This window comes from Hylobates moloch, unplaced genomic scaffold, assembly GCF_009828535.3.
Source record: "Hylobates moloch isolate HMO894 unplaced genomic scaffold, HMol_V3 SCAFFOLD_22, whole genome shotgun sequence".
NCBI classification, from domain to species: domain Eukaryota; kingdom Metazoa; phylum Chordata; class Mammalia; order Primates; family Hylobatidae; genus Hylobates; species Hylobates moloch.
Window position 1 is genome coordinate 8,559,583 of NW_026652297.1, and position 25,291 is coordinate 8,584,873.

A 25,291-nucleotide genomic window follows, 5' to 3' on the forward strand; every position below is an offset into this window, starting at 1 on the left:
AGAGGTCGGTGTGAATGCAGAGGAATGAAGTAGGGAGAGATTGACAGGTGACAAGGTCAGAAAGATGACTGCAGATGATATAGGGCTTTGTAAACCCTCATTAAGGACTCAAGCTAGCTGAGATGTGATGCCAGTTAGAGAGTTTTAAAGAGGACTCCTCCATGTAGCGGGATCACTCTGACTGCTGTGTGGAGGATAAACCAGTTAGGTTTCCTAGTATAATGTAATCCACTTATGTAATTGCAAATTTTCTAGTAGCAATATTTTAATACTATGAAGAGACAGGTGAAATTTATTTTAATGATGGATTTTATTGAACCCAAACATTTATTAAAACATTATACAAACGTTTACTAAAACTTACCGTCTGGCCAGGTGTGGTGGCTCATGCCTGTGATCCCAGCACTTAGGGATGCCAAGGCACATGGATTGCTTGAGGTCAGGAGTTCAAGACCAGCCTGGCCAACATGGCAAAACCCCATTTCTACTAAAAATACAAAAAAATTAGCCAGGTGTGGTGGCAGGCACCTGTAGTCCCAGCTACTCAGGAGGCTGAGGCAGCAGAATTGCTTGAACCCAGAAGGTGGAGGTTGCAGTGAGCTGAGATCGCACCACTGCACTCTAGCCTGGGTGACAGAGTGAGACTGTCTTAAAAAAAAAAAAAAATGTTGCTGGGCATGGTAGTTCACGCCTGTAATCCCAGCACTTTGGGAGGCCAAGTGGGTGGATCACGAGATCAGGAGTTCGAGACCAGCCTGGCCAACATAGTGAAACCCCGTCTCTACAAAAATTAGCTAGGTGTGGTGGCAGGCCCCTGTAATTCCAGCTACTCGGGAGGCTGAGGCAGGAGGATTGCTCGAACCCAGGAGATGGAGGTTGCAATGAGCTGAGATTGCACCACTGTACTCCAGCCTGGGTGACAGAGCGAGACTCCATCTCTAAGGAAAAAATTAAAAAGTTAAAAACATTATCATCCAACATGTAATCAATATAAACATTATTAGTCAGATATTTTATAGTTTTTTTGTGCTGAGTTTTCAAAATCTGATGTGTATTTTATACCTAGAGCACATCTCAGTTTAGATGCTACATTTCAACAACTGAAGTGAAATGTAGCCCTACCAAAATGATAAAGTTGTGTTTAGTGGGAAAATACTTCATTTGCTTTAGTTTTTAAACATGTTAATTAAAATTAAATAAACTTAAAATCTAGGTCTAACCACATTTCAAGTGCTCAGTAGCCACCTGTGTCTAGTGACTACTGTATTAGAGAGCATGGAAATAAGAGTTGTGGGGTAGGGTGGGCAGCAGCATGGAGCTGCGTCAGGAAGCTATTGCAGTAATTGAAGCCAAGATGTTGGCCTGGACCAGAGTGATAGCAGAGGAGCAGGTGAGAAGTGGTTGTATTCAAGCTGTATTTTAAAGATCCAGCTTTGCGGGATTTATGAATTGATTGAATGTGGGATATCAGAGAAAGTGAGGTCTCAACAGTAATCTTTTCAGTCTGAGCAGTTGAAGAATAGAGTTTTCATTTACTGAAATGAAGAAGGAGGTTTCTGGGTGGGGTGGGGGCAGTCCAGAGTTAGATTTTGGATATATTAAGTTTGAGATACGTTTGAGACATCAAAATGGAGATATGAGAAGATAATGGATATGTGAATCCAAAGTTCAAGGGATAGATTTAATCCAGAGAAATATACACGAGAGTCATCAGTGTATTTAAAGCCAGGAGACTTAGATGAGATCATCTCATGAGGAAGGGTTTACAGCCAAGAGATTGGAGGACCAAGATAAGGGGCTCCCAAATGTTTAGAGAGAAGGAGCCAGCAACTAAGGCTAAGATGGAGTGGCCAGTAGGTTGGGAAGAGAACCAGGAGAAAATGGTGGCTTGGATGTCAAGTGGAGTTAGTGTTTCTAAAGAAGGTGTGATTTTAAAAAGTGTCAAGAGTAGATGGAAGGTTAAGTAAATTGAAGGCCAAGAATTTCAGTGGAATTGTGGGGGAAAATTGGGAAGAGAGGGTTCAAAAGAAACTGAGATGTGGAGGAAGTGGAAACAGCAAATGCTGGCAGATTTTGTGAGTAGTTTTGCTGTAGAGGGCAAGAAATTAGTTGGTAACTGGAGGACTGTGGATGGTCGAGAAAAGTTGGTTTGTTTTTTGTTTTTGAGATGGAAGAAATTATGCATGTTCATGTGCTGATGAGAATGATCTGGCAGAGAGGGAAAGATTGTGATGATGCAGGAGACTGACTTAAAAGGGACAGTAGCTGAAGGGATGTTTTTTAGACAAGAAGATGAACTACCTGTATTTTTTTTTTAAGGGCCAGTTGAGGTGACAGAAGAAGAAAAGCAAGAGGATGGTATAATCTATAGTTAGCATCATACTAACTAATATGAACTCGCCCAAGTTACATTTTTCCATCATTTTATTAAGGTATAATTTACCTACAGTAGAATCACCCCTTTTAGCCTAGCATTCGGGGACTTCAGCAAACACATACACCACCACAGTCTAGGTCATTTTAACTTATTTATGCTGGGTGTGGTGGCTCATGCCTGGAATCCTAGTGCTTTGGCAAGGCGGGAGGATCGCTTGAGCTCAAGAGTTTGAGACCAGCCCGGGCAATATAGTGAGACCCCCTCCCTACAAAAAATAAAAATAAAAAAAATAGCTGGGCATGGTGGTGCACACCAATTGTTCCAGCTCATTGGAAAGCTGAGGCAGGAGGATAACTTGAGCCCGGAGTTGGAGGCCGCAATGAGCTGTGATAGTGCCACTGCTCTCCAGGCTGAATGACAGAGCAAGATCCTGTCTCCAAACAGACAAACCAGAAACTTTTATTTTGGGCTCTAGGTTAGCTTGTCCTGGGAAGTTGGACCCTGTATATATGGGATATACCATTGCTTCTAATTTAAGAGATTTATAAGCCCACAAAAAATATGTATTATTTCTTATAGTAAGTTACCAGTTTGGTTCTTGTAGGAGGATGTGATGTAGGCTTGGGTGAAGAAGGTTTTTCCTAAAGCTAATTCAAGCAAAAAAAATTTTTTTCAGAAAGTCTATGCCATGAAAAAAAAACTATATTAGCATCATATAGACAAACCACAATTATGTAACTGGATTTTTTTTTCATTTTAATTGGACATATTGAAGGTGATTAATTGTAACTGGAACCCCCTAAAGAATTATAGTGGAAAAAAAAAGTCTGTGGTGTCTAGACAATTCTAGTGGAAAACAAAAATATTTCAATTACTCAATAAATTGAAATAATATTTGAGCCAAAATCTTGTGCCTGTGCCAAGATCTGGCATAAGTTTTTAGTTCTGTTTCTTAGCCACTTCTCTAGGTGATTGATCTCATTTAGTTAATTGAGGGAATTGCCAGAACCAAAATCCAAGCAACTTTAAAAATCGTTGTTTTTAGTACACTGAGTCCCAGGAATCAGCTTCTGGACAGTGTTGAGCACCTATTGCCGAGGAGCTATGAATTTAGGCCACGCACTTAGGAAAAACTGTTTAGACTTTACTTCTCTCAGCCTGGCTGAAATTTTGGTTGACTGAATCTTTATAATCTATTTAAAGGTGTCCTTTTGAGTCAAAAACATATATATATATATATATATATATATATATATTTCTGCTGCTGAACTTAGCTGATTTGATGGAAGTAAGTTTTGTCTAAACATGTGGCTTTTATTTCTGGATATTACAACTATTGGAATTCTAGTGGAATCCTTTTAACTACTTTTAAAGCAAATTTCATTTTTACTACTTATAAGACAATCATTTCTAGATCTTCAACTTGTTTTAGTAGCTATGGCTGATTCATTCTCTCTCTCTTTTTCAGAATGACAGTAACTTTTATTTTTATTTATTGATTTATTTTCAATACGGAGTCTCGCTCTGTCACCCAGGCTGGAGTGCAGTGGTGCAATCTTGGCTCACTGCAATCTCCGCCTCCCGGGTTCAAGTCATTCTCCTGCCTCAGCCTCCTAAGTAGCTGGGATTACAGACACGTGCCACCACACCTGGCTAATTTTTGTATTCTCAGTAGAGACGGGGTTTCACCATATTGATCAGGCTGGTCTCAAACTCCTGGCCTCGTCATCCTCCTGCCTCAGCCTCCCAAAGTGCTGGGATTACAAGCGTGAGCCAGCACGCCTGGCAACAGTAGCTTTTAAAATTATAAAACAAGTGCATGCATGTTCATAAAATGTTTTTTTTCAAATAATAAAAAGTATAAAACAAATACTTCCCCCATGCTACTCATCAGAGCTAACCACTATTAAATTTGTAGTTTCTCTTGGCAGACTTTTTATGAATATATAAAAATATATGAAAAATATATATATAGGTCGTTTTTCAGGTAAATGTAATCATGTTCTTTTATAATAGGACATTTTTCCATGGCAATACATGCTTGTATTTTTAGGGACTATATAATATTCCATCATACATATGTACTAAAAGATGTTTAAACACTTAAATTGTTTGTAGGTCTTTGCTTTTCTCCACAATGCTCCAGTCCCAGTACATGTAGAATTGTTCTTATCTGCCTAGTTTGTTAGAGTATATTTCCACCAGAGGAATTGCTAGTCAGAGGATATGCCCATTGTCAATCATGATGTCACAGAAGCCAGACATTAGCTTGCCACTTAGGCAACAGAGGGTATTTGTTGAGATGGAAAAAAGCTTTAAAATGTGTAGAATTATAGGCCAAGCATGGTGGCTCACGCCTATGATCCCAGCACTTTGGGAGGCCAAGGCAGGCGGGTCATGAGGTCAGGAGATCGAGACCGTCCTGGCTAACACAGTGACACCCCGTCTCTACTAAAAATATAAAAAATTAGCCAGGCGTGGTGTTGGGCACCTGTAGTTCCAGCTACTCAGGAGGCTGAGGCAGGAGAATGGCGTGAACCCAGGAGGCAGAGCTTGCAGTGAGCCGAACTCGCACCACTGCACTCCAGCCTGGGCGACAGAGTGAGACTCCATCTCAAAAAAAAAAAGTGTAGAATTATTTTTAAAGCATTTATGTAGAATTTTGTATTCTAACAAGGGTCAGTTTATTCCTCTCAAATTAAAATCAACACATTGTCAGAACCACCAGAAAGGTTCTACAGTATTCCCTTCACTAACAGAGTATGTTAGTCCCTTGAGTGCAGGGAACAGTGTTACTTGTTCACTGAATATCCTAATGCTTAGCCTTAGTTCTTGACATAGAATAGTAGGTGCCAGGTCAGTACTTTTAAAATGTGCCTGTTTTGCCACATCCTTACCAACTCAGTGCATTATCAGACTTGTTAATTTTTTATCAGTCTAGTATGCGAAAAGGTTTCCTTTTTTAAAAAGTTAGTTGTTTGTTTTTTGGGTTTTTTTTTTTTTTGAGACAGAGTGTTGCTCTGTCACCCAGGCTGGAGTGCATTGGCCTGATCTTGGCTCACTGCAACCTCCGCCTCCCGGGTTCAAGCGATTCTCTTGCCTCAACCCCCCAAGTAGCTGGGATTACAGGCACATGCCACCATGCCCAGCTGATTTTTGTATTTTTGGTAGAGATGGGGTTTCACCATATTGGCCAAGCTGGTCTCGAACGCTTGACCTCGTGATCCACCCACCTTGGCCTCCCAAAGTGCTGGGATTACAGGTGTGAACCACCGCGCCTGGCCCAAAAGTTAGTTTTTTAATTATTAAAATCAAGCATCTTTTCATGTGATGACTGGCATCTGTATTTCTTCATATACCGGATTTATTTTTATATTGGGGTATTGCCTTTTTCTTATTGATTTATAAGAGTGGGTTAAATAAACAAAAATTTTTAACAATAGTAATCAAATGACCTGGGCTTTGCACATTTGTTTACCGGCCTGACATTTGTCTTCTAAGTATATTAAGTCTTGGTATAGAGAAAGTTTTGATTTTTAAGTAGTCAGATCCATCAGTCTTTTCACTTAAGATATCTGAATTCTTAACATGATGAGGAGCGCCTTCCTCATTCCAGGATTATAAAAATATTATTATATTTTTTCTTCTAATACTTTTATAAAGTTTTAATTTTTATGTTTATTTGATTTTTCTGAAATTTATTTTTGTTCAGTGTGAAAAATTGAAATCTAAAATTTCTTTTATCCAAATGGATAGTCTCTTGTCTCAACATTATTGGTTTGAAATACTACCTTTATCATATACAAAATTTTCATATATAGGTGAAATTATTTCTGGACTGTAATTTTTGTTTTGTCAATTTCTTTTTCTTTTCTTTCTTTTTCTTTCTGGTTTTTTTTTTTTTTTTTTTTTTTTGAGACAGAGTCCTGCTCTGTTGCCCAGGCTGGAGTGCAGTGGTGCTATCTTGGCTCTCTGCAACCTCCACCTCCTCGGTTCAAGATTCTCATGCCTCAGCCTCCCAAGTAGCTGGGATTACAGGTGTGCACCACCACGCCCGGCTAATTTTTGTATTTTTAGTAGAGACAGGGTTTCGTCATGTTGGCCAGGCTGGTTTCGAACTCCTGACCTCAGGTGATCTGCCCTGCTTGGCTTCCCAAAGTGCTGGGATTACAGGCATGAGCCACCGTGCCCGGCCACATTTTGTTTTAAGAAAATCAGTTCCACAATTACAAGGTAGGGAAACTTTATTTGATAATACCAGTTCAGTCATGTTAAAAGCAAAATAAACAAAGGACCTGCTGTTTAAATTGATTTCAAACTCAGGATGAGTTATCATCTTGGTTGGAAAAATAATAAGGGTTGTAATTAAACTGTATTGCAGGAAGTTTGGCATCCAGATTAGGAAAGGTAATACTTTCAATCTTTGCTGATCAAACAGTTTTCATCATTTGTGCACCTGTTTTGTGCCAAGGACTAAAGTAGATTCTAGGATACAAAGCTGAGAGACGTAGCCCATTTATAATAGAATTACAAGTCAGTAATAACAGGTTTTATGAGAAGCCAGAAGAGGAATATCCAGAATTTAGACCACAGGGGATGGCACAGCTTTTAAGAACAAGGAGATGCATAGAGCAGAGGCTTTGGAGGTGGAGCTATCAGCTTCACTACTATGGGACCTTGTATTGAATCTCAATCTCAATTTCTTAATGTATAAAATAGGGTCATTAATAATCTATTTCACACTGTTGTCCGTCCTAAGCATTGATGAGGAAAAAATATACACACATACATACACACACATAAAATGTATATATGTGTATACTTTTTTCCTCATCGATGCTTAGGACAATAGTGTGTATGTGTGTGGTGTGTGCATATATATGTGTGTGTGTATATCTATATATATATACACTTTATGTGCGTTGTGTATATATGTACATACATATATGTATGTATATATAGGAAACCTCTGGAACACTCTGGGGACATAATAATTGCTCAGAAAATGGTGTGGAATCCATCCATTTTGAAGTGCTAGTAGGTAGGAGTTGGCTCAGTAGAGAAGGGCCTTCTCAGCAGAAGGAAAGGTGTATGCCAAAGCCAGGTGGTTGAATTGGGGCCTCTCTGGAAATGTAAAGTATTTAATCTGGTTGGATTGTGGGGTACATGTGGAGGGAGCAGCTGAAGATGAAGCTGTGAAAGGAGGCAGGGGTGAGATATCCACTGTGAGCTTTTGTGCCATGTTGAGGAGTCTGGGAGGCATTTAGAAAGTGTTGTGGAGTCCTTAAAAACCATAATTAGGGGAGTGTTCAGAACAGTTTTGCCAGTTGAAAGACTGGTTTGTTATAGATGTATGGAGTGTCTAGGAAAGCTGTTGGAGGTAGGATATCTAGTAAGAGCCGTGGTGCTCAGCCCTGGCTGCACATTGGAACTGTCTGGAGAACATTTAATGGCCCGATGCCCAGGTTCACCCCAGATCAATTATATCAGCAGCTCTAGGATTGGAACCTAGGAATTGGTATTGTTCATTGTTCCCCAGGTGATTCCACTGGACAGCCAGTATTGTGAATCACTGAGTTAGAGGGTAACTGTATTCAAACCAGATATGAAGTTGCAAATTAAACGAGTGCCAGCAGCATAAAGCAGGGGTCCCCAACCGGCCACCAGGTACCAGTCCGTGGCCTGTTAGGAGCTGGGCCACACAGCAGGAGGTGAGTGGCAGGCAAGCCAGTGAGTGAGCAAAGCTTCATCTGTATTTACAGCCACTCCCCATCACTCACATCACTGCCTGAGCTCCGCCTCCTGTCAGCTCAGCAGCGGCATTAGATTATCATAGGAGCACAAACCCTATTGTGAACTGTGCATGTGAGGGATCTAGGTTGCACACTCCTTATGAGAATCTAATGCCTGATGAACTATCACTATCTCCCATCACTCCCAGATGGGACTCTCCAGTAGCAGGAAAACAAGCCCAAGGCTCCCACTGATTCCACATTGTGATGATTTGTATAACCAATTCATTATATACTACAGTGTAATAATAATAGAAATAAAGTGCACAATAAATGTAATGTTCTTAAATCATTGCAAAACCATACCTCCCTTCACCTCTGTCTGTGGAAAAACCGTCTTCCACGAAACCAGTTCCTGGTGCTAAAACGGTTGGGGACCGCTAGCATAAAGGAACTAGAATAAGGAAATAACAAATATGGTGGTCAGTTGAATGAGGAGGGGATGGAGTGAAGATCTGAAGATCATTTCTAGATTAGATCACTGGGTGGATTCGATGATCGTATAAGAGGGCTCAGTCATATATCAAGAGTGAGAACAGGAAGGAGAAGCAGATTTGGGTACTAGGACTTGCTGAGTGGGTACAAGAAATAGAATTTGATTTTTATATGTGGAATTAGGGGGAAAATTAACTCTATAATGCCGAATGGGCAGAAAAACTGAAGGGAAAGGGCCAATGGAATAGTTGAAAATTCCAGAGACAGAGTAGATAATTGATGGGTGAGATCCCTGAAGAGGCAGAAAGTGCAGAGCAGAAATGAAAGAAGTCATTTAGGGCCAGGCATGGTGGCTCACGCCTGTAATCCAGAACTTTGGGAGGCTGAGGCAGGCGGATTACCCAAGGTCAGGAGTTCGAGATCAGCCTAGCCAACATGGTGAAACCCCATCTTTACTAAAACACAAAAATTAGCCGGGCATGATGGCAGGTGCCTGGAATCCCAGTTACCCAGGAGGCTGAGACGGGAGAGCCACTTGAACCTGGGAAGCAGAGGTGGCAGTGAGCCAAGATTGTGCCAATGAACTCCAGCCTGGGCGACAGAGCAAGACTCTCAAAAAAAAAGAAAAAAAAAGAAAAAGAAGTCATTTAGGCTGGGTGCCGTGGCTCAAGCCTTTAATCCCAGCACTTTGGGAGGCTAAGAGGGAGAACTGCTTGAAGCCCAGGAGTTTGAGACCAGGCTGGGCAACATGACAAGACCCCATCTCTACAAAATAAAAAAGTTAGCCAGGTGTGGTGACGCATGCCTGTGATGTCAGCCACTTTGGAGGCTGAGGTGGGAGGATCACTTGAGCTCTGGAGTTTGAGGCTATAGTGACCTGTGATTGCATCACTGTCCTCTAGCCTGGGTGTCAGAGTGAGACCCCCATCTCAAAAAAAAAAAAAAAAAGTAAGGGGATTAAAGAGTGTGGTCAAGTTTTGGAAGATGGGGGTCATCTGAGGAAGGCAACTAAGAAGGAAATGTCTTTGTTGTCCTACCCTTAAATGTTGCTTGTCCCCAGGGTTTTAGTGTTGGCCTTCTTTCACATACTTCCTGGATGATCTCCTTTGATATATTTTGTTACACTGTTATCTTCTAAGAGAAACATTGATAAGCTGAAGTTTATCGGGGGAATTAAGTAGTTGATGTTATAGTTCAGAAAATAACAGGTTGGCTTTTCCTTTTGGGGGGAATTTTCTTGGTAGCAGTTTGCTATGTTAATTTGAAATTTAAAATACTGAAATCACTTGAAAACACGGTACAGATCCCACTGTTTCTAGTATTAATAACTAGTTAGCACCATGTTTTTTCTCTACTTATAAAACCCTAAAACATTACCAATTTGACAGTTTGAAAATATGTTAGCTTTTAGTCTCAATGTTTTATACTATAAAGAAATTTGAGGCCAGGCGCGGTGGCTCACGCCTGTAATCCCAGCACTTTGGGAGGCTGAGGCGGGTGGATCACGAGGTCAGGAGATCGAGACCACGGTGAAACCCCGTCTCTACTAAAAATACAAAAAGTTAGCCGGGCGCGGTGGTGGGTGCCTGTAGTCCCAGCTACTCGGGAGGCTGAGGCAGGAGAATGGCGTGAACCCGGGAGGCGGAGCTTGCAGTGAGCCGAGATCGCGCCACCGCACTCCAGCCTGGGCGACAGCGAGACTCTGTCCCAAAAAAAAAAAAAAAAAAAAAAAGAAATTTGAATAGTTATTTTACTTTTCATGTTCTGTTTCATCATCAAGTATATTATTTGTTCTGTCATGTCTATTAAAGATCTCTTTCTCAATTCTGATATAAACTGTGATTTGTGTTACATATTCTCTAAAAATTTTTTCCTCTAAAAGACTAACTGAAAGTTTTGTAGTTAGTTGTCAAATAATTGGAACTATTTTATAGAGTTTCAATAAAATAGAAATAAGATTAGTTATGCAGCAAAATTAATTGTATTCCTTACAACAAAGCAGCCATTAGTATGACTTTTCAGTAAGGTATATTTTGTTCATAATATGCTTCCTAAGATAATTATAAATTACCTCAACATAATGAATTAGGACCATGGGTGTATATAGCTAGAAAATGGCCTTGGTATTGCAGAATACTAACTTAATGTTTTGATATCATTTCAGGCAACATTTCATTTGTTGCATTTCCAGTTTCCAATACCAACTCACCTACGAAGATTTTACCAAAAACCTTAGGACCAATAAATGTGAATGTTGGACCCCAAATGGTAAGAAAATTATCAAATCTTAGAATCGAAACTTTGTTTAGCCAAGACTAATTTAAAGGATAATTGCATTAAATACGTTTGATCAGATATTCCAGTTAAACCAGGCGCGGTAGGTGGCTCACGCCTGTAATCCCAACACTTTGGGAGGCCGAGGCAGGTGGATCACTTGAGCCCAGGAGTTCAAGACCAACCTGGGCAACATGGTGAAACTCTGTCTCTACAAAAAACAGCTGGGCACTGTGGCGCATGCCTGAAGTCCTAGCTACTTGGAGGACTGAGGCGGGAGGATTGCTTGAGCCCAAGAGGTCAAGGCCACAGTGAGCCGTGTTTGCACCACTGCACTCCTGCCTGGGTGATAAAGCAAGACCCTGTCTCAAAAAGAAAAAGAAAAAATTATAGTTAATTTCAGTTATCTGAGTCACTTTTAAAAAATGTTCTGTTTTTATCTGAATATATCTGATCAAGTTTTGAGCTTGAGAAACATTGTGTGCTCTTTAATATTTAATTTTCACATATTTGAATCTGTGGATTCTGGATGTGTAGTATTAAGTCTTTTGCTCTCTATATGAGGTTTCTCTTGTATTTACTTGTTTAAATTGATTTGAAATGTATTATGCTTTATGTCTTTCTCCTTTTTTCTTTTTCTTATAAAATAACCTTTACTACTCTAAACTATGTATTCTCACATAAATGGAATCTGTGACCCAACAGTTAATTTACATCTGGAGCTATTAATTTAAAACTCCTTTCATTAAAGACTTTTGGGGAAAAAACAATATACCAATTTATTTTAATCTTTAGCAGTAGAAATAATGAATGAAAAATGGAAAACAACTGTTTCTCTAAAGACATTCATTAATTATGCTAGAGCATGAACTGTGTAGCACTTTCAGAAGACTTACTTATAAGCAAGGTTCCATTCCACTACTCTGAAACTATGTCTAAATGGCCTCACCCACCATTAGTAAAAGTACTCAAATATTTAAGCAATAACTTTCCGTTGCTGGTGTTTTCACCTTTTCATCTATAGAGCAATAAGGATACATTTTGCCCATAATGTACAACAGCACTGTGGACTATGTTAAATGCAAAGTTATTTAGACAAAAATATCTTTTAACATACCTAATGGTTTCAGAAAGTCTCTAAGACTTCAGTACACATTCTAGACATGATATTTTCCTTGGTTAGTTGAGGACTGTTTATTATCTGCAGAAATCAAGCTAAAGATACAACACAATTTACTGTAACTATGTGAAGAATGTAGTCTAGCTCCAAACCTCATAGAGATTTAAGCCCAAATAAGAGCCCTCATTTCAAGGTAACTCAGGTTATATTTTCAGACATTTGCTAAGCATTTGCCCCTCCTCAGCCACTACTATAGGTGCAAATGAGATAAAGCACCTGACTTTAAAATCTGCATTTTGAAATGTGATTATATAAGCACCAAAACTAAACATACTCAAATTTTTATGAGTCTTGCCCTTACAGCACTCTTCTGTTTTGAGAGATTATTTTGTATTATTTTTTGTTTAATGCTGCTATACCCCAATTTGAATTTCTCCTTTGGAAGCATGTATAATTTTTCTCCCATTGTCAGTTTGAACTAATGTGCATTTTAGCCCTTACACAGTCCAGTTCTGCTAATAATAAGTAGTGATGTGTGCTACTAACTCAGTTACTGTAAATCTCAGGATCAGCAAAACAAAGGTCACAAGAAGGAGAGGCGATTTGGAACTCTACCTTCAACTGGGCCATCCCAAGTACTTAATTTGTCCCCCTACTTCTGAGGTCCTTTTTTCAGTTCTGAGTTCTTGGGCAGGAATCAGAATTTCGTTTTTGGTTTCTTAATTGTTGTAAGACTCCATTGCTGTCTCTTGAATGTGTCCCTTCAAAATTCATGTTGAAGCTTAATCCCTATTGTGGTGGTATTAAGGGGTAGAGCCTTTGGGGAAATGATTAAGCTATGAGGGCTTCATTCTCATGGAGAGGATTAGTGACTTTATAAAAGAAGTTGAGGCCGGGTGTGGTGGCTCACACCTGTAATCCCAGCACTTTGGGAGGCCGAGGCGGGTGGGTCATGAGATCAAGAGACCGAGACCATCCTGGTCAACATGGTGAAACCTATCTCTACTAAAAATACAAAAATTGCTGGGTGTGTTGGCTCACGCCTGTAATCCCAGCACTTTGGGAGGCCAAGGTGGGTGGATCACGAAGTCAGGAGATCGAGACCATCCTGGCTAACACAGTGAAACCCCATCTCTACTAAAATACAAAAAATTAGCCAAGCATGGTAACACACATGTAGTCCCAGCTACTCGGGAGGCTGAGGCAGGAGAATCGCTTGAACCCGGGAGGAAGAGGTTGTAGTAAGCAGAGATCGCACCACTGTACTCCAGCCTGGGAGACAGAGCAAGACTCTGTCTAAAAAAAAAAAAAATTTGAAGGGAGCTCTTTGCCCCTTTCTTCCCCACTTCCTGTAGTGAAGACACTACAAGCAGAGAGTGAGCCTTCTGAATTTGCTAGTGTCTTGATCCTGGACTTCCCAGCCACCAGAACTGTAAGAAATACATTTCTATCATTTATAAATTACCTATGCTAAGATATTTTGTTATAGCAGACTAAGACAAAAATTAGTACCAAGAACAGGGGTGTGGCCATAACAAACACCTAAAACTGTAGAAGTGGCTTTGGAACTGGATAATGGGCAGAGGCTGGAAGAGTTCAGAGGAACAGGCTGGAAAAAGCCTCTTGAGATGAATGGACCATTAAGGGTGATTCTGGTGAGGAATCAGAAGAGGAGAGCTATATAGAAAGCCTCACTCTTCTTAGAGATTACCTCTGTGGTCATGAACAGAATGTTGGCACAAATATGGATGGTAAAGGCCATTATAATGAGGTCTCAGACAGGAGTGAGGGACATGTTATTGGAAACTGGAGGAAAAGCCATCCTTGTTACAGAGTAGCAAAAGGCTGGGCCCAGTGGCTCATTCCTGTAATCCCAACATTTTGTGAGGCCAAGGAAGAAAGATTTCCTGAGCCCAGGAGTTCAAGACCAGCCTGGGCAACATAGTGAGACCTCATCTTTACTAAAAAAAAAAAAAAAGCTAAAAATAAAAAATTAGCTAGACCGGGTGCAGTGGTTTATACCTGTAACCCCAGCACTTTGGGAAGCCGAGGCTGGCAGATCACTTGAGGTCAGGAGTTCGGGACCAGCCTGGCCCACATGGTGAAACCCCGTCTCTACTAAAAATACAAAAATTAGCCGGACATGGTGGCGGGTGCCTGTAATCCTAGCCACTTGGGAGGCTGAGGCAGGAAGATCACTCGAATCTGGGAGGCTGAGTTTGCAGTGAGCAGAGATTGTACCACTGCACTCCAGCCTGGGCAACAGAGCGAGACTTTGTCTCAGAAAAAAAAAAAAAAACAGTCATGGTGGCACCTAGCCACTCAGGAGACTAAGGAGAGAGGATCACTTGGGCCCAAGAGTCCAAGGCTGTAGTGACCCTGACAGAGTGAGACTCTATCTCAAAAAAATAAAATACAACAACCAAACAACAACCAAAAAAGTGGCAAGGGACTTCACTGAATTGTTTTCCTGTTTTAATGTTTGTGGAAGGAGGAACTTAGGAGCAGTGAAATTGGATATTTGGTCAAAGAAATCTCTAAGCAAAGTGTTTAGGGATCAACATGGCTTCTCTTGGCTGTTTATAGTAAAATGTGAGAAGAGAGAAATGAATTAAACATATAATTTATAATCATAATTGAAGATTTGGGAAATTCTCAGCTTGGCCATGTGAAGAATAAAAAAGCATGTTCTGGAGAGAACACTAAAAGAGTGGCCTAGTCACCTTTTGATAAGGAGATTAGCGTGCCTGGGTGGAAGCTTGGTGCTGTTCATCAAAACAATGGAAGAATAAACCCACAGCATTTCAGTGATTACCAGTGCTGCTCCTCCCATCACAGGCCCAGAGTGCCAAGGCATGGGGGACAGAACTATCAAAAGAGGGGCTTCAGGCGCTAATGAAACCCTGGCAATCCCTTCCTGGCACTGTGTCAAGTCTACTCCCCAAATTTTGGCACAGTGCTCCTTAGCCATTCCAGGTGTGGCTCCAGTAGGCCCAAGTATAGTGCAAGTCACAGTGGCTGTTCCTCTAGATGGCACAGGTGGTGAACCTTGGCAGTGTCTGAGTGATGCCATCTCCAGTGGGTGCAGAGTGCACAAGCTGCGGGGTATGATAACATCCACCTAGATTTCAAAGATGCCCTGGAGAGCCTTAGCAGATCCTGGCAGAGAATTGCTACAGAGGTGAGGCCACCGCTGGGAACCCTCACCAGGGCAAAGCTTAGTGGAGCTGAGAGGGGCGGGGTCGCTCCCTGAGGCCCTAGTCTAGCAGAGCTTCCAGCATGCAACTCCAGCCTGGGAGAGCCACATGCAGAAGACTCAAACTCTAACCCAGGAGAACTGCAGCATGGGCTGCCCCCAATAAAGTCATGGGGGTGGGAGCCCCTGGTACCCTGGGGGCCCAACTCCTGCTCCAGTGTGTCCAGAAGGCAGGATATCAAGTCGAAGATCATTCTGAAGCCTTAAAAGTTAATGTTTGCCCTGTTGGGTTTTGTATTGGTTGGGACCTATTATTATTATCCCTTTCTTCTTTTCTATTTTCTCCCTTTTGGAATGGGAATGCATGTTCTGTGCCTGTCCCATCATTGTATTTTGGAAACAGATTGGATTTCACAGACTCACAGCTGGAGGGAATTTGCCTCAGGATGAATTGCACCTTTGAGTCTTACCCATATCTGATTTTGGGAAGGAGTTAAGACTTGTGAGACTATTGGAATGAAATGAATGTATTTTGCCTGTGAAATAGACATGAATTTTAGAGGGCCAGGAACTGAATGCTGTGGTCTGAATGGGTTCCTCCAAAAATTCATGTTGAAACCTAATCCCTACTGTGGTGGTATTAAGAGGCGGGGCCTTTTGGGAAGTGATGAAGTCATGAGGGCTTCACCCTCATGAATGGAATTAGTACCCTTATAAAAGAGGTTGAAGGGAGCGCCCTGGACCCTTTCTGCTATTAGGATGCAACCAGAAGGCATCATCTTTGAAGCAGAGAATAAACCCTCAGCAGGCACTGAATCTGCCGGCACTTTAATTTTGGACCTCTCAGCAACCTCCAGAACAGTGAGCAATAAATTTCTATGGTTTGTAAATTACCCAGTTTTGTACTCCTTGCAGAAGACTTTAAAGAAAATTAATTACCCAGTCTAAGGTGGTTTGTTATAGTAGCCTGAATGGACTAAGACACCCAGTTAGAGCCATTTGTCGCTTCTCTAACTCCCTCATCCATGATTTTTTAAAAAGTTTTTGTTTCGTTAAAGAATTCTTGGATTAGGCTGGGCGCGGTGGCTCACGCCTGTAATCCCAGCACTTTGGGAGGCTGAGGCGGGCGGATCACAAGGTCAGGAGATCGAGACCATCCTGGCTAACAAGGTGAAACCCCGTCTCTACTAAAAGTACAAAAAATTAGCCGGGCGTGGTGGCAGGCGCCTGTAGTCCCAGCTACTTGGGAGGCTGAGGCAGGAGAATGGCATGAACCCGGGAGGCGGAGTTTGCAGTGAGCTGAGATCACGCCACTGCACTCCAGCCTAGGCAACAGAGCCAGACTCCATCTCAAAAAAAAAAAAAAGAATTCTTGGATTAGAAACTCACCCATTTGCTTCTTAGCCTTCTTTTTGTGCTTGCCCTTTAAACTTTACATGTCTTTTGGAAGCCAAATCTTAATGGTAGATAGAAATTTCCAAAGTCCCCATGAAAAGTTTTCTGTGGCTATGGAAACTAGTTTAGCAGTACCTATTTTAGTTGAGATACTTGCCCTTTTCTTACAGGCTGTCTTATGGTTATATGTTATAGATCTTAAGATTATTTATACAGTTGACCTTTGAACAATGCAAGGGATAAGGGCACAGCCCCTGTGCAGTCACAAATCCATAGATAGCTTTTGACTCCCCCAAAATTTAACTATTAATACCTTATTATTGACTATAGAAGCCTTACTGTAACATAAATAATCGAATAACACATTTTATGTTATATTAATGTTATTTCATATGTTAATATGTATTGTATACTGTATTCTTACAATAAAGTAACCTAGGGAAAAAATATTACTAAGAAAATCATTAGGAAAATACATTTATAATTCATTAAGTGGAAGTGGATTATCATAAAGGTCTTCATTCTTGATGTCTTCCTGTTGAGTAGGCTGCGGAGGAGAAAGAGGAGGAGTTGGTCTGGCTGTCTCAGGGGTGGCAGAAGTGGAAGAAAATCCATGTATAAGTGGACCTGCCCAGTTTAAGCCCATGTTGTTCAAGGGTCAACTGTATAAGATAATCTCATGGCTGTCTTATTTTAAAAGAGTAAAAACTGCGTGCTTCTTATAGTGAAAACCAGAATTCCATCAAATAGTGAAATCTCTTAATATACCACTTTATAATTTTGTAATTTTTTTCCCTTTCGAATACATACGGTCTCTTGGCTTTTTTTAACTGTAGATGGCAGTAGCACATAAAATATGTTGATTGAGGGCAGGAAAATGTTCAGAATAATGTTCAATTGCTATGTGATTTTCCCAGCGTAACTAATTCTATTGTCAGAGAAACCACATGATAACATTTAAATTAAGGATATCTGGATTTTTGGTAGGAGGACTCTGAAATTTAAAACTCCATTTTCCTTAGCATATCAAGTGAATTATATTAAAAGTATATTTTTACCTCCAACTTTTAATACTTCAGTTTGGGATTTCAAAATTTTTTTTTTTTTTTTTTGACAGAGTCTCACTCTGTCACCTAGGCTGGAGAGTGCAGTGGCACGATCTCAGCTCACTGCAGCCTCCGCTTCCCAGGTTCAAGCGATTCTTCTGCCTCAGCCTCCTGAGTAGCTGGGATTACCGGCGTGCACCACAACACCCAGCTGATTTTTTTTTGTATTTTTGGTAGAGATGGGGTTTCACCATGTTGGCCAGGCTGGTCTCCAACTCCTGACCTCAAATGATCCACCCACCTCAGCCTCCCAAAGTGCAGGGATTATAGGAGTGAGCCACTGTGCCTGGCCTGGGATTTCAAAATTAAGGTTCAGGGTTACAAAGCATGACTGGCTTATCACCCTGTAAACCAATTTTCTTATATTCTGTGGCTGTTCAAGTCTTACTTGATTTTCCTTTTGTTTTATTTCTTAAGTTTCACTCTCATTATCCTAGTTTAGGAACTTACTGTATCTCACATACTCTTAGACCCTATCTTTCCTGTTCGAGTGTGTCATCTCTCTAATTTGTTCATGTAGGAAATGTTTATTAAGGAATTGCTATGTACCAGGCCCTGTGCTAAGAGAAAGGAGCAGAGTGTTGCTAATCACTCTCCGATCAGCAAAGAATATCAGCCAGCAATCTGACAATGAGGGAGGGAGAAAAAGAAAATGTAAACTAGAATTCACTTTCAAAGTCATTTTCATAAAGATAGCCAGTTTTTCTCTATGTCCTCTTTCCCTTCCTCCTCTCTTTTTTTCCTTTCTTTGTTTCTTTTTGTTTGTTTGTTTTTGAGATGGAGTCTCACTCTGTCGCCCAGGCTGGAGTGCAGTGGTATGATCTCTGCTTACTGTAACCTCTGCCTTCTGGGTTCAAGTGATTCTTCTGCCTCAGCCTTCCAGGTAGCTGGGATTATAGGTGCCCACCCCCACGCCCAGCTAATTTTTGTATTTTTAGTAGAGTTGGGGTTTCGCCATGTTGGCCAGGCTGATCTTGAACTCCTGACCTCAAATGATCCGCCTGCCTTTGCCTCTCAAAGTGCTAGGATTACAGGCATGAGCTTCTTTTTTTTTTCTACAAAGCCCTATAAATCAGCAAAACCAAGCATGCAGGCTGCTAATACCATATAGAAAAATATCTCCTTAGTAATAATACTACAGTAGTAATACAATCTGTTTCAAGGGTAAATTGGAATGCTTAGAATAGCTTTGTAGACATTGCTGTTCAAGGAATAGAGTTGACCAGAGGCTAATCAAATAACTCACATTTTTCTTTATAAATTGTCCATACCCAAGGTCAACATGATAGAGAATGTGATGTAGTGATTGGTGGAAACTATGCTGTATTTTTTTAGTGGATTTTATATAAACCTTTTAGCATATCAATAAATGAAGTTACTTTTTTCCCTATTATTTTAAAAGTTGAGTATTTTATCCCAGTTAATAAATATTTATTGTGCCTTTCCTATGAGCATCCCCTACCACTGTGTTAAACCCTGCAAAGGACATAGTTTAGCAAGGTACTCGCCACCCCTAAAGATCCTACACTGAAATGGGGGATGCACTGAAAGTGGGGATGTGGGACCAGACGTGTGGAGTGGGAAGTGCAAGCATACTTGGAATGCAAGGCAGAATTTGATGAGAGGTACAGACACGTTGTCTGTTTTTATGCTTTTATGTTATGTTTTCTCATGAGGCAAACTTCTGAGTGCCTTATTTAATACCCTTGGTGTATTGTACATAATCAGAACTCTCCAGACATCTGTCAGTATTACTAACTTTTGTTTTTATTTTTTTAAACTATGGAATGAATGGATTAAAACTATTTCATAAACATTTCTAGGTACTAACATCTCCCTAGCCCCAAACTAACATAGTCGAACAAAAACAGACACTAACTAAGGTTCTTAAATACTTGGTAAATGAATAAATGTTGACTAGACTTTAATAACTAGGTCTGAACTATTTTTATGCTTCAGAGGTTATTGTTTGACTCTTTCTTTCAAATGCAAATAAAGAGCTTGAAATGCTTATTAATCCTTCCCTTCAGTTATGTATGGAGCAAGTTAGCAATGAACTTAATGATTCACCCTGGCTGCAGAAACATGTTTCATTTGGTCAGGGAGATAAAAATTAATTAGCATTTTGTCTTGCATAAGGCAGTAGAAATAGAACTATTTCTCTTGTTTGAGGACTTATTAACAGTTACACGTAGTCCCTGTAGATATTTTTCTCTCTCAGTTGGGACTTAAAACTTACTATCATGAACACTTCCAAACTTTACAAAAACAGAACTATATACCCAGCAGTTGCTTCAACAATTATCCACATAGGGGCCAATCATGTTTCATTAATATCCCCATTCACTGGAGCATGCCTCTTCCCCTTTTTTTACATGAAAATACTTCTAAAGCTATTACTAGGCTGCTAGTTTTTTTTGTATTAATTATTATAAATGTCTTTGGGAAAAACATGTTTTGTTTTGTTTTTTAACCAGTGAAAATTTTAAGACCTGGTAACACATATAAGGTACCTTTCTAAAAAAGTCTTTAGGGGTTCCATTAATCCCCTTTCTGGAATCTAGCCTTAGGAAATAGAAATTAAGGGCAAGGTCTTTGTACAAAAATGTTTATCACAGCATTCTTTATAATAGTGAATAATTAAAAATGCATATATATCTAATAGAGAATAATAAATCCATATGGTAGAATGTTTTATGGTCTTTAAAATGTCTTCAAAGAGTATTTAATAAAATGAAATACTCTTTTTTTTTTTTTTTTTTTGAGATGGAGTTTTGCTCTTTTTGCTCAGGCTGGAGTACAGTGGCGCGATCTCGGCTCACTGCAACTTCCACCTTCCAGGTTCAAGTGATTCTCCTGCCTCAGCCTCCCGTGTAGCTGGGATTACAGGCGCATGCCACCATACCTGGCTAATTTTGTATTTTTAGTAGAGATAGGTTTTTACCATGTTGGCCAGGCTGGTCTTGAACTCCTGACCTCAGGTGATCCTCCCGCCTCGGCCTCCCAAATGCTGGGTTTATAGGCGCGAGCCACCGCTCCCGGTCCAATACTCTTTTATAAAAGGATAACATTGCATCTATATAATAATCCAAGCTGGATAGTATCTTTGTGTATACCGTATGATGGACTGTGGAAGTCTGATTTGCTGTTGCCCTGCTTCTAGTAAATCAAGCTGTACTGCAGTTCATTTCCTCAGTTTCAAAGAAAGCTTTTCATTTTTCTGATTTTTAAAGCATTATCAGTTCTCTACTTAATCCTTCCAGATTGCCATTTATTTGCTGAAACCTGCATTGTGACCTCATGTCAGTATTCAGGATACTTGTGCTTTAAGATCCTAGGATATAAGTAAATCAAAGGCATTGCTTATATTTTTAGATGACTGACATTAAGTGCCTTTTAGGCAGCAAGGTTTCCTCATATGTAGGTTAGCAATCAATGTTATTTTCTGCCTGTAGGCTTTTCTTAATAATTAAGAATATTATATTCTTTGTTCCTAACTTTACAGATTATAAGCACACCACAGAGACTAACCAGTTCAGGAAGTGTTCTGATTGGGAGTCCATATACCCCTGCACCAGCAATGGTTACTCAGACACACATAGCAGAAGCTACTGGCTGGGTCCCTGGGTAAGAGTGTTGCAAGTTACTATTTTTAAAACCTTAAAAAAAAAGTTTAGACATTTTTTTCTTACTGTCTTGTCTTCTGTTCTTGTTTGTTTAGTTCTTAAAAACAAATGTTTTTCCTTTAAAATCACCTATTTTATTTCACTTTATATCTTAGATATAAATAATCTCTGGAACAACTATTTTTAAACAGAAAAGAAACAGTACAATAACTCATAACTAAACCCTGTGACTTTTTAAACTCTGGAATAGGTCTACTTTTATTATTATAACATTTAACTGCTTTGGAGATATAAAAACTATATTTTTATGTATTTTTAACTCACACAAAAAAGGAGTTAAATATTAAGTGTTGGCTACACTCAGAATTTCCTGTATGAATTATTTCCGTAAAAACCAGAAAAGGGTAGGAAAAGAGGCCAAATAAATTTTTTTAGTAAATTTCCTCTTCTTTTTAAACACTGAGCAATTGAATCAAGGTCCCTTCTGTTACTAATTTGTCACTTTTAGTACAACTTCTATATGTTTCATCTTTGCCTGTAAAATACTTATACCTTTCTCCACTCTTTATCATTTTAGCACCTCATACTTCCATAAAAGAAAAATAAATAAGATAAATTACTCAAAACCTCATTTTGTTACCTTAGACGTTTTGTTACTTTAGAAGTTATTTACATGGTGGAATACTGCATTGGTGATTCTGTCATATGTGAGTTTGAGCAAGCAGGTGGTAAATCTTAGTTCAGTAAGAATCTCCTTGCTTCAAGGATATTAAGTGAATTAATAATCCTGGCAAAGTGCTTTAATATGTATACATATTAATATACATAAACACATGCCTACACACATGTACAAACACAAATACATTAAAGACAGAAGAGTTTTGTATATGCATACTTTTCCATTATCAAATGAACTGAAATGACAGAATTACCTGTAATCCTATGGGCGTTATTCAATCCTTATGAACATTCTTATGTAGATCTAAGGTTACCCTGGATTTCTCTATAGCCTTGAAAGATTATAACATGAAAGCCAAGCCTGTGCCAGCAGTGTTAGCCCACTTTGGAAATGACCAGGGTCTGGATGTTTTCAGCCTCATTTGTGCTTTATATTGGAGGTGGCAGGAGTGTCTGGTGTTTTTATAGTCAGTATGTCGCAGAGTGAAGAAAATTTTTCTCTATCTTGTTTGCAAGTCTGCAGTGTTTTCCTCTCTAACTATGCATTGAGCTCTTTTCAACTTATGATTATTATGTTGTGATATCTTGTTCACATGATAAAATTAAGATTTATTTTATGTACCTATCTTTTGTACTTGTTAGTTTTAGTCTTTGAATAGTGTATAATTTTAGACAAGTTATAATAAAGTATTAATGAAATTAAATTGTATTTAAGTATGTATTGTTTTTATGCTATCTTTTTTCCTTTTTAGTGATAGAAAACGGGCTAGAAAATTTATAGACTCTGATTTTTCAGAAAGGTGAGTATAAGTCTAACTATTTTGTTTGGAAGATTCAGCTATATAGAGAGGCTGTTGGCGTTGCCACTGCTCTGGTTTAATGCGATGTTTTTCTTCATGTAACTTTAACTTCTTTCAGTTTTTGCCATTATTTCATTCTGCATTGAGTGCCCCAGTTCACTCATAGTATCTGTATGGTTTCAGTAGAAATTACCCTGTGAGCAGATTGACTATTGGTAGTATGTCCTTTAGTCTCTCCCCTCTTTCCATCTGGGAGATGAAGAGGTCTATCAAAGTGAATACTCCACATTACCCTAACGTGCCCAAACTTTAACAATTTTTTCTTTTTTCCTTTTTTGAGATGGAGTCTTGCTCTGTCACCCAGGCTGGAGTGCAGCGGCGTGATCTCGGCTTACTGCAACCTCTGCCTCCCAGGTTCGAGCAATTCTCCTGCCTCAGCCTCCCGAATAGCTGAGATTACAGGCGCACACCACCATGCCTGGCTAATTTTTGTATTTTTAGTAGAGATGGGGTTTTGCCATGTTGGCCAAGCTGGTCTCAAACTCCTGACCTCGTGATCCACCTTCCTCAGCTTCCCAAAGTGCTGGGATTACAGGCGTGAGCCACCACACCTGGCTAAGTTTTTCTTAAAACATTTATAAATCATAACAAACTTGCTTGTTTCTTAAGCAATATGTTGGGCATAAGGAAAGTTCATGTTATCTTAGAATATTAGGACAGTGGCTTCTCCATTCTAGCGGTGCATCAGAATCACTTGTAGTTTGTTAAGTAAAAAATAAATGCCTACCACGTCAAAAACTCCTACATTTTCTAATATGCTATCTCTGATTTGCTGTGCCCTGAGAAACTAGATGGCCAAATATGTTAGAATTGAGTCTAAAATGAAAGTGACTAGGTTCTGAGTGAGAACCATGGGAATATGTATAAAGGATGTGTGTTTTCTTGCCCTGACACTAGTGCTGTTTCAGTTCCTTCGTGGCTTTTGTTGCTTGCTTCTTGGTCCTAATCGTTTTCAACAGATACAATCACTTCTGAGGAGCTGCTGTATCGTAGAAATGAAATGTTCTTTACTCTCTAATGGAAAGTCCTCTTTCCAATTCAAACTGGTCTTTACTGGTGTTTATCCTTCAAAAGGGCAACAGAACAAGTTCTTGCACAGAGGTATTTAGCAATGTTTAAGGCCTTAAAATGGAACTATTTATCAGTTATGATTGGTGGCACCTCTGCACTGCAAACAGTACAAAAACCAAGATTCTCTTTATTCTCCTTTGTAAGTAAGAATTCTAAAGATCTGTAAGTGAGAACACATAAAAGTGTTAGGTTAAATTTATAGTATAGCCATTGGTTCAACTTTCTCTTTCTACATTTGGTTCAGTGGCTTTTTTTCCTAGCATTTTTTTTTATCATTCTTTAAAAAGTTTTGAATATAACTTTTCTGTAATGTATCCCCACCACCCCTCTGTCAAACCACGAAGATTGCTACATGTATTTTTCTTTATTCCTTGTTCTAAATAAGTAAGATTTAGCACAATGGTGTTTCATTTTTTTCTTTATGCTCATTTCTTTCCTTTCTTTCTTTATGCTTATTTTTCTTTCCTTTCTTTCTTTTTTTTTTTTTTTTTTTTTTTTTTGAGATGGAGTCTTCCTCTGTCTCCCAAGCTAGAGTGCAATGGCTTGATCTCAGCTCACTGCAACCTCCACCTTCTGGGTTCGAGTGATTCTCCTGTCTCAGCCTCCAGAGTAGTTGAAATTACAGGCGTGTGCCACCATGCCAGGCTAATTTTTTGTATTTTTAGTAGAGACGGTTTTTCACCTTGTTAGACTCTGACTAAAAAAAAAACACACACACACACACACAAACTTGACAGCAAACATTACATTTAGTAGTGAATAAAAAGCTTTCAACTTGGCATAAGAAACAAGGAGGATCCCTAGTTAATCACCACCTCTATTCAGTATTGTAGTAGAAATTCTTGCTAGTGCAGTAAGCCAAGAAACAAAATGGAAAGCCTTAATAAAAGAATTGTAAATGAAGAAATAAAATGGCACTATTTGCAGATGATGTGATTGTATCCCAAGAAAAACCAAAAGAATCTACAGACAAATTATGAGAAAAATGAATTTAGCAAGGTTGCCGGATATAAGGGCATATAAAAATGAACAGAATTTTTTTATTCTAGCAAAAAATATTAACAGGCCAGTAAACATGAAAAAGTGCTTATCAGCATTAATCATTAGAAAAATGCAAATGAAAACCACAGTGTAATACCACTTTACATCCATCAGAATGGCTACAATGAAAAGGATAGACAGTGCTAAGTTTGGCAAGGATATGAAGCATCTAGAATGCTCATACACTGCTGGTGGCAGGATAAATTGGTACAGTCATTTTGGGAGTTAGCAGTATCTGCTGAAGTTGAATATACACATACCCGTAACTCATCAATTCTGTTCCTTGTGTATACTCAACAGAAATTGGTGCACATATTCAC

The 25,291-nt window shown here is 39.5% G+C and overlaps 1 protein-coding gene across 15 annotated transcripts in view; it reads left to right on the forward strand.

Moving 5' to 3' along the window:
- The window catches only part of TFDP2 (transcription factor Dp-2), a 193,162-nt gene that overhangs the window by 135,232 nt on the left and 32,639 nt on the right, over positions 1 to 25,291 (forward strand). For 14 of the 15 annotated variants that reach the window (XM_058433376.1, XM_058433375.1, XM_032143360.2 and 11 more), the window contains 3 exons: positions 10,769 to 10,872; positions 21,201 to 21,322; positions 22,752 to 22,799. In XM_058433376.1, the coding sequence (XP_058289359.1) occupies positions 10,769 to 10,872; positions 21,201 to 21,322; positions 22,752 to 22,799 (274 nt within the window). Of the gene's footprint in view, positions 1 to 1,560; positions 2,433 to 10,768; positions 10,873 to 21,200; positions 21,323 to 22,751; positions 22,800 to 25,291 lie in introns of those variants that run through there. The other variant, XM_058433381.1, reaches the window with a different exon arrangement.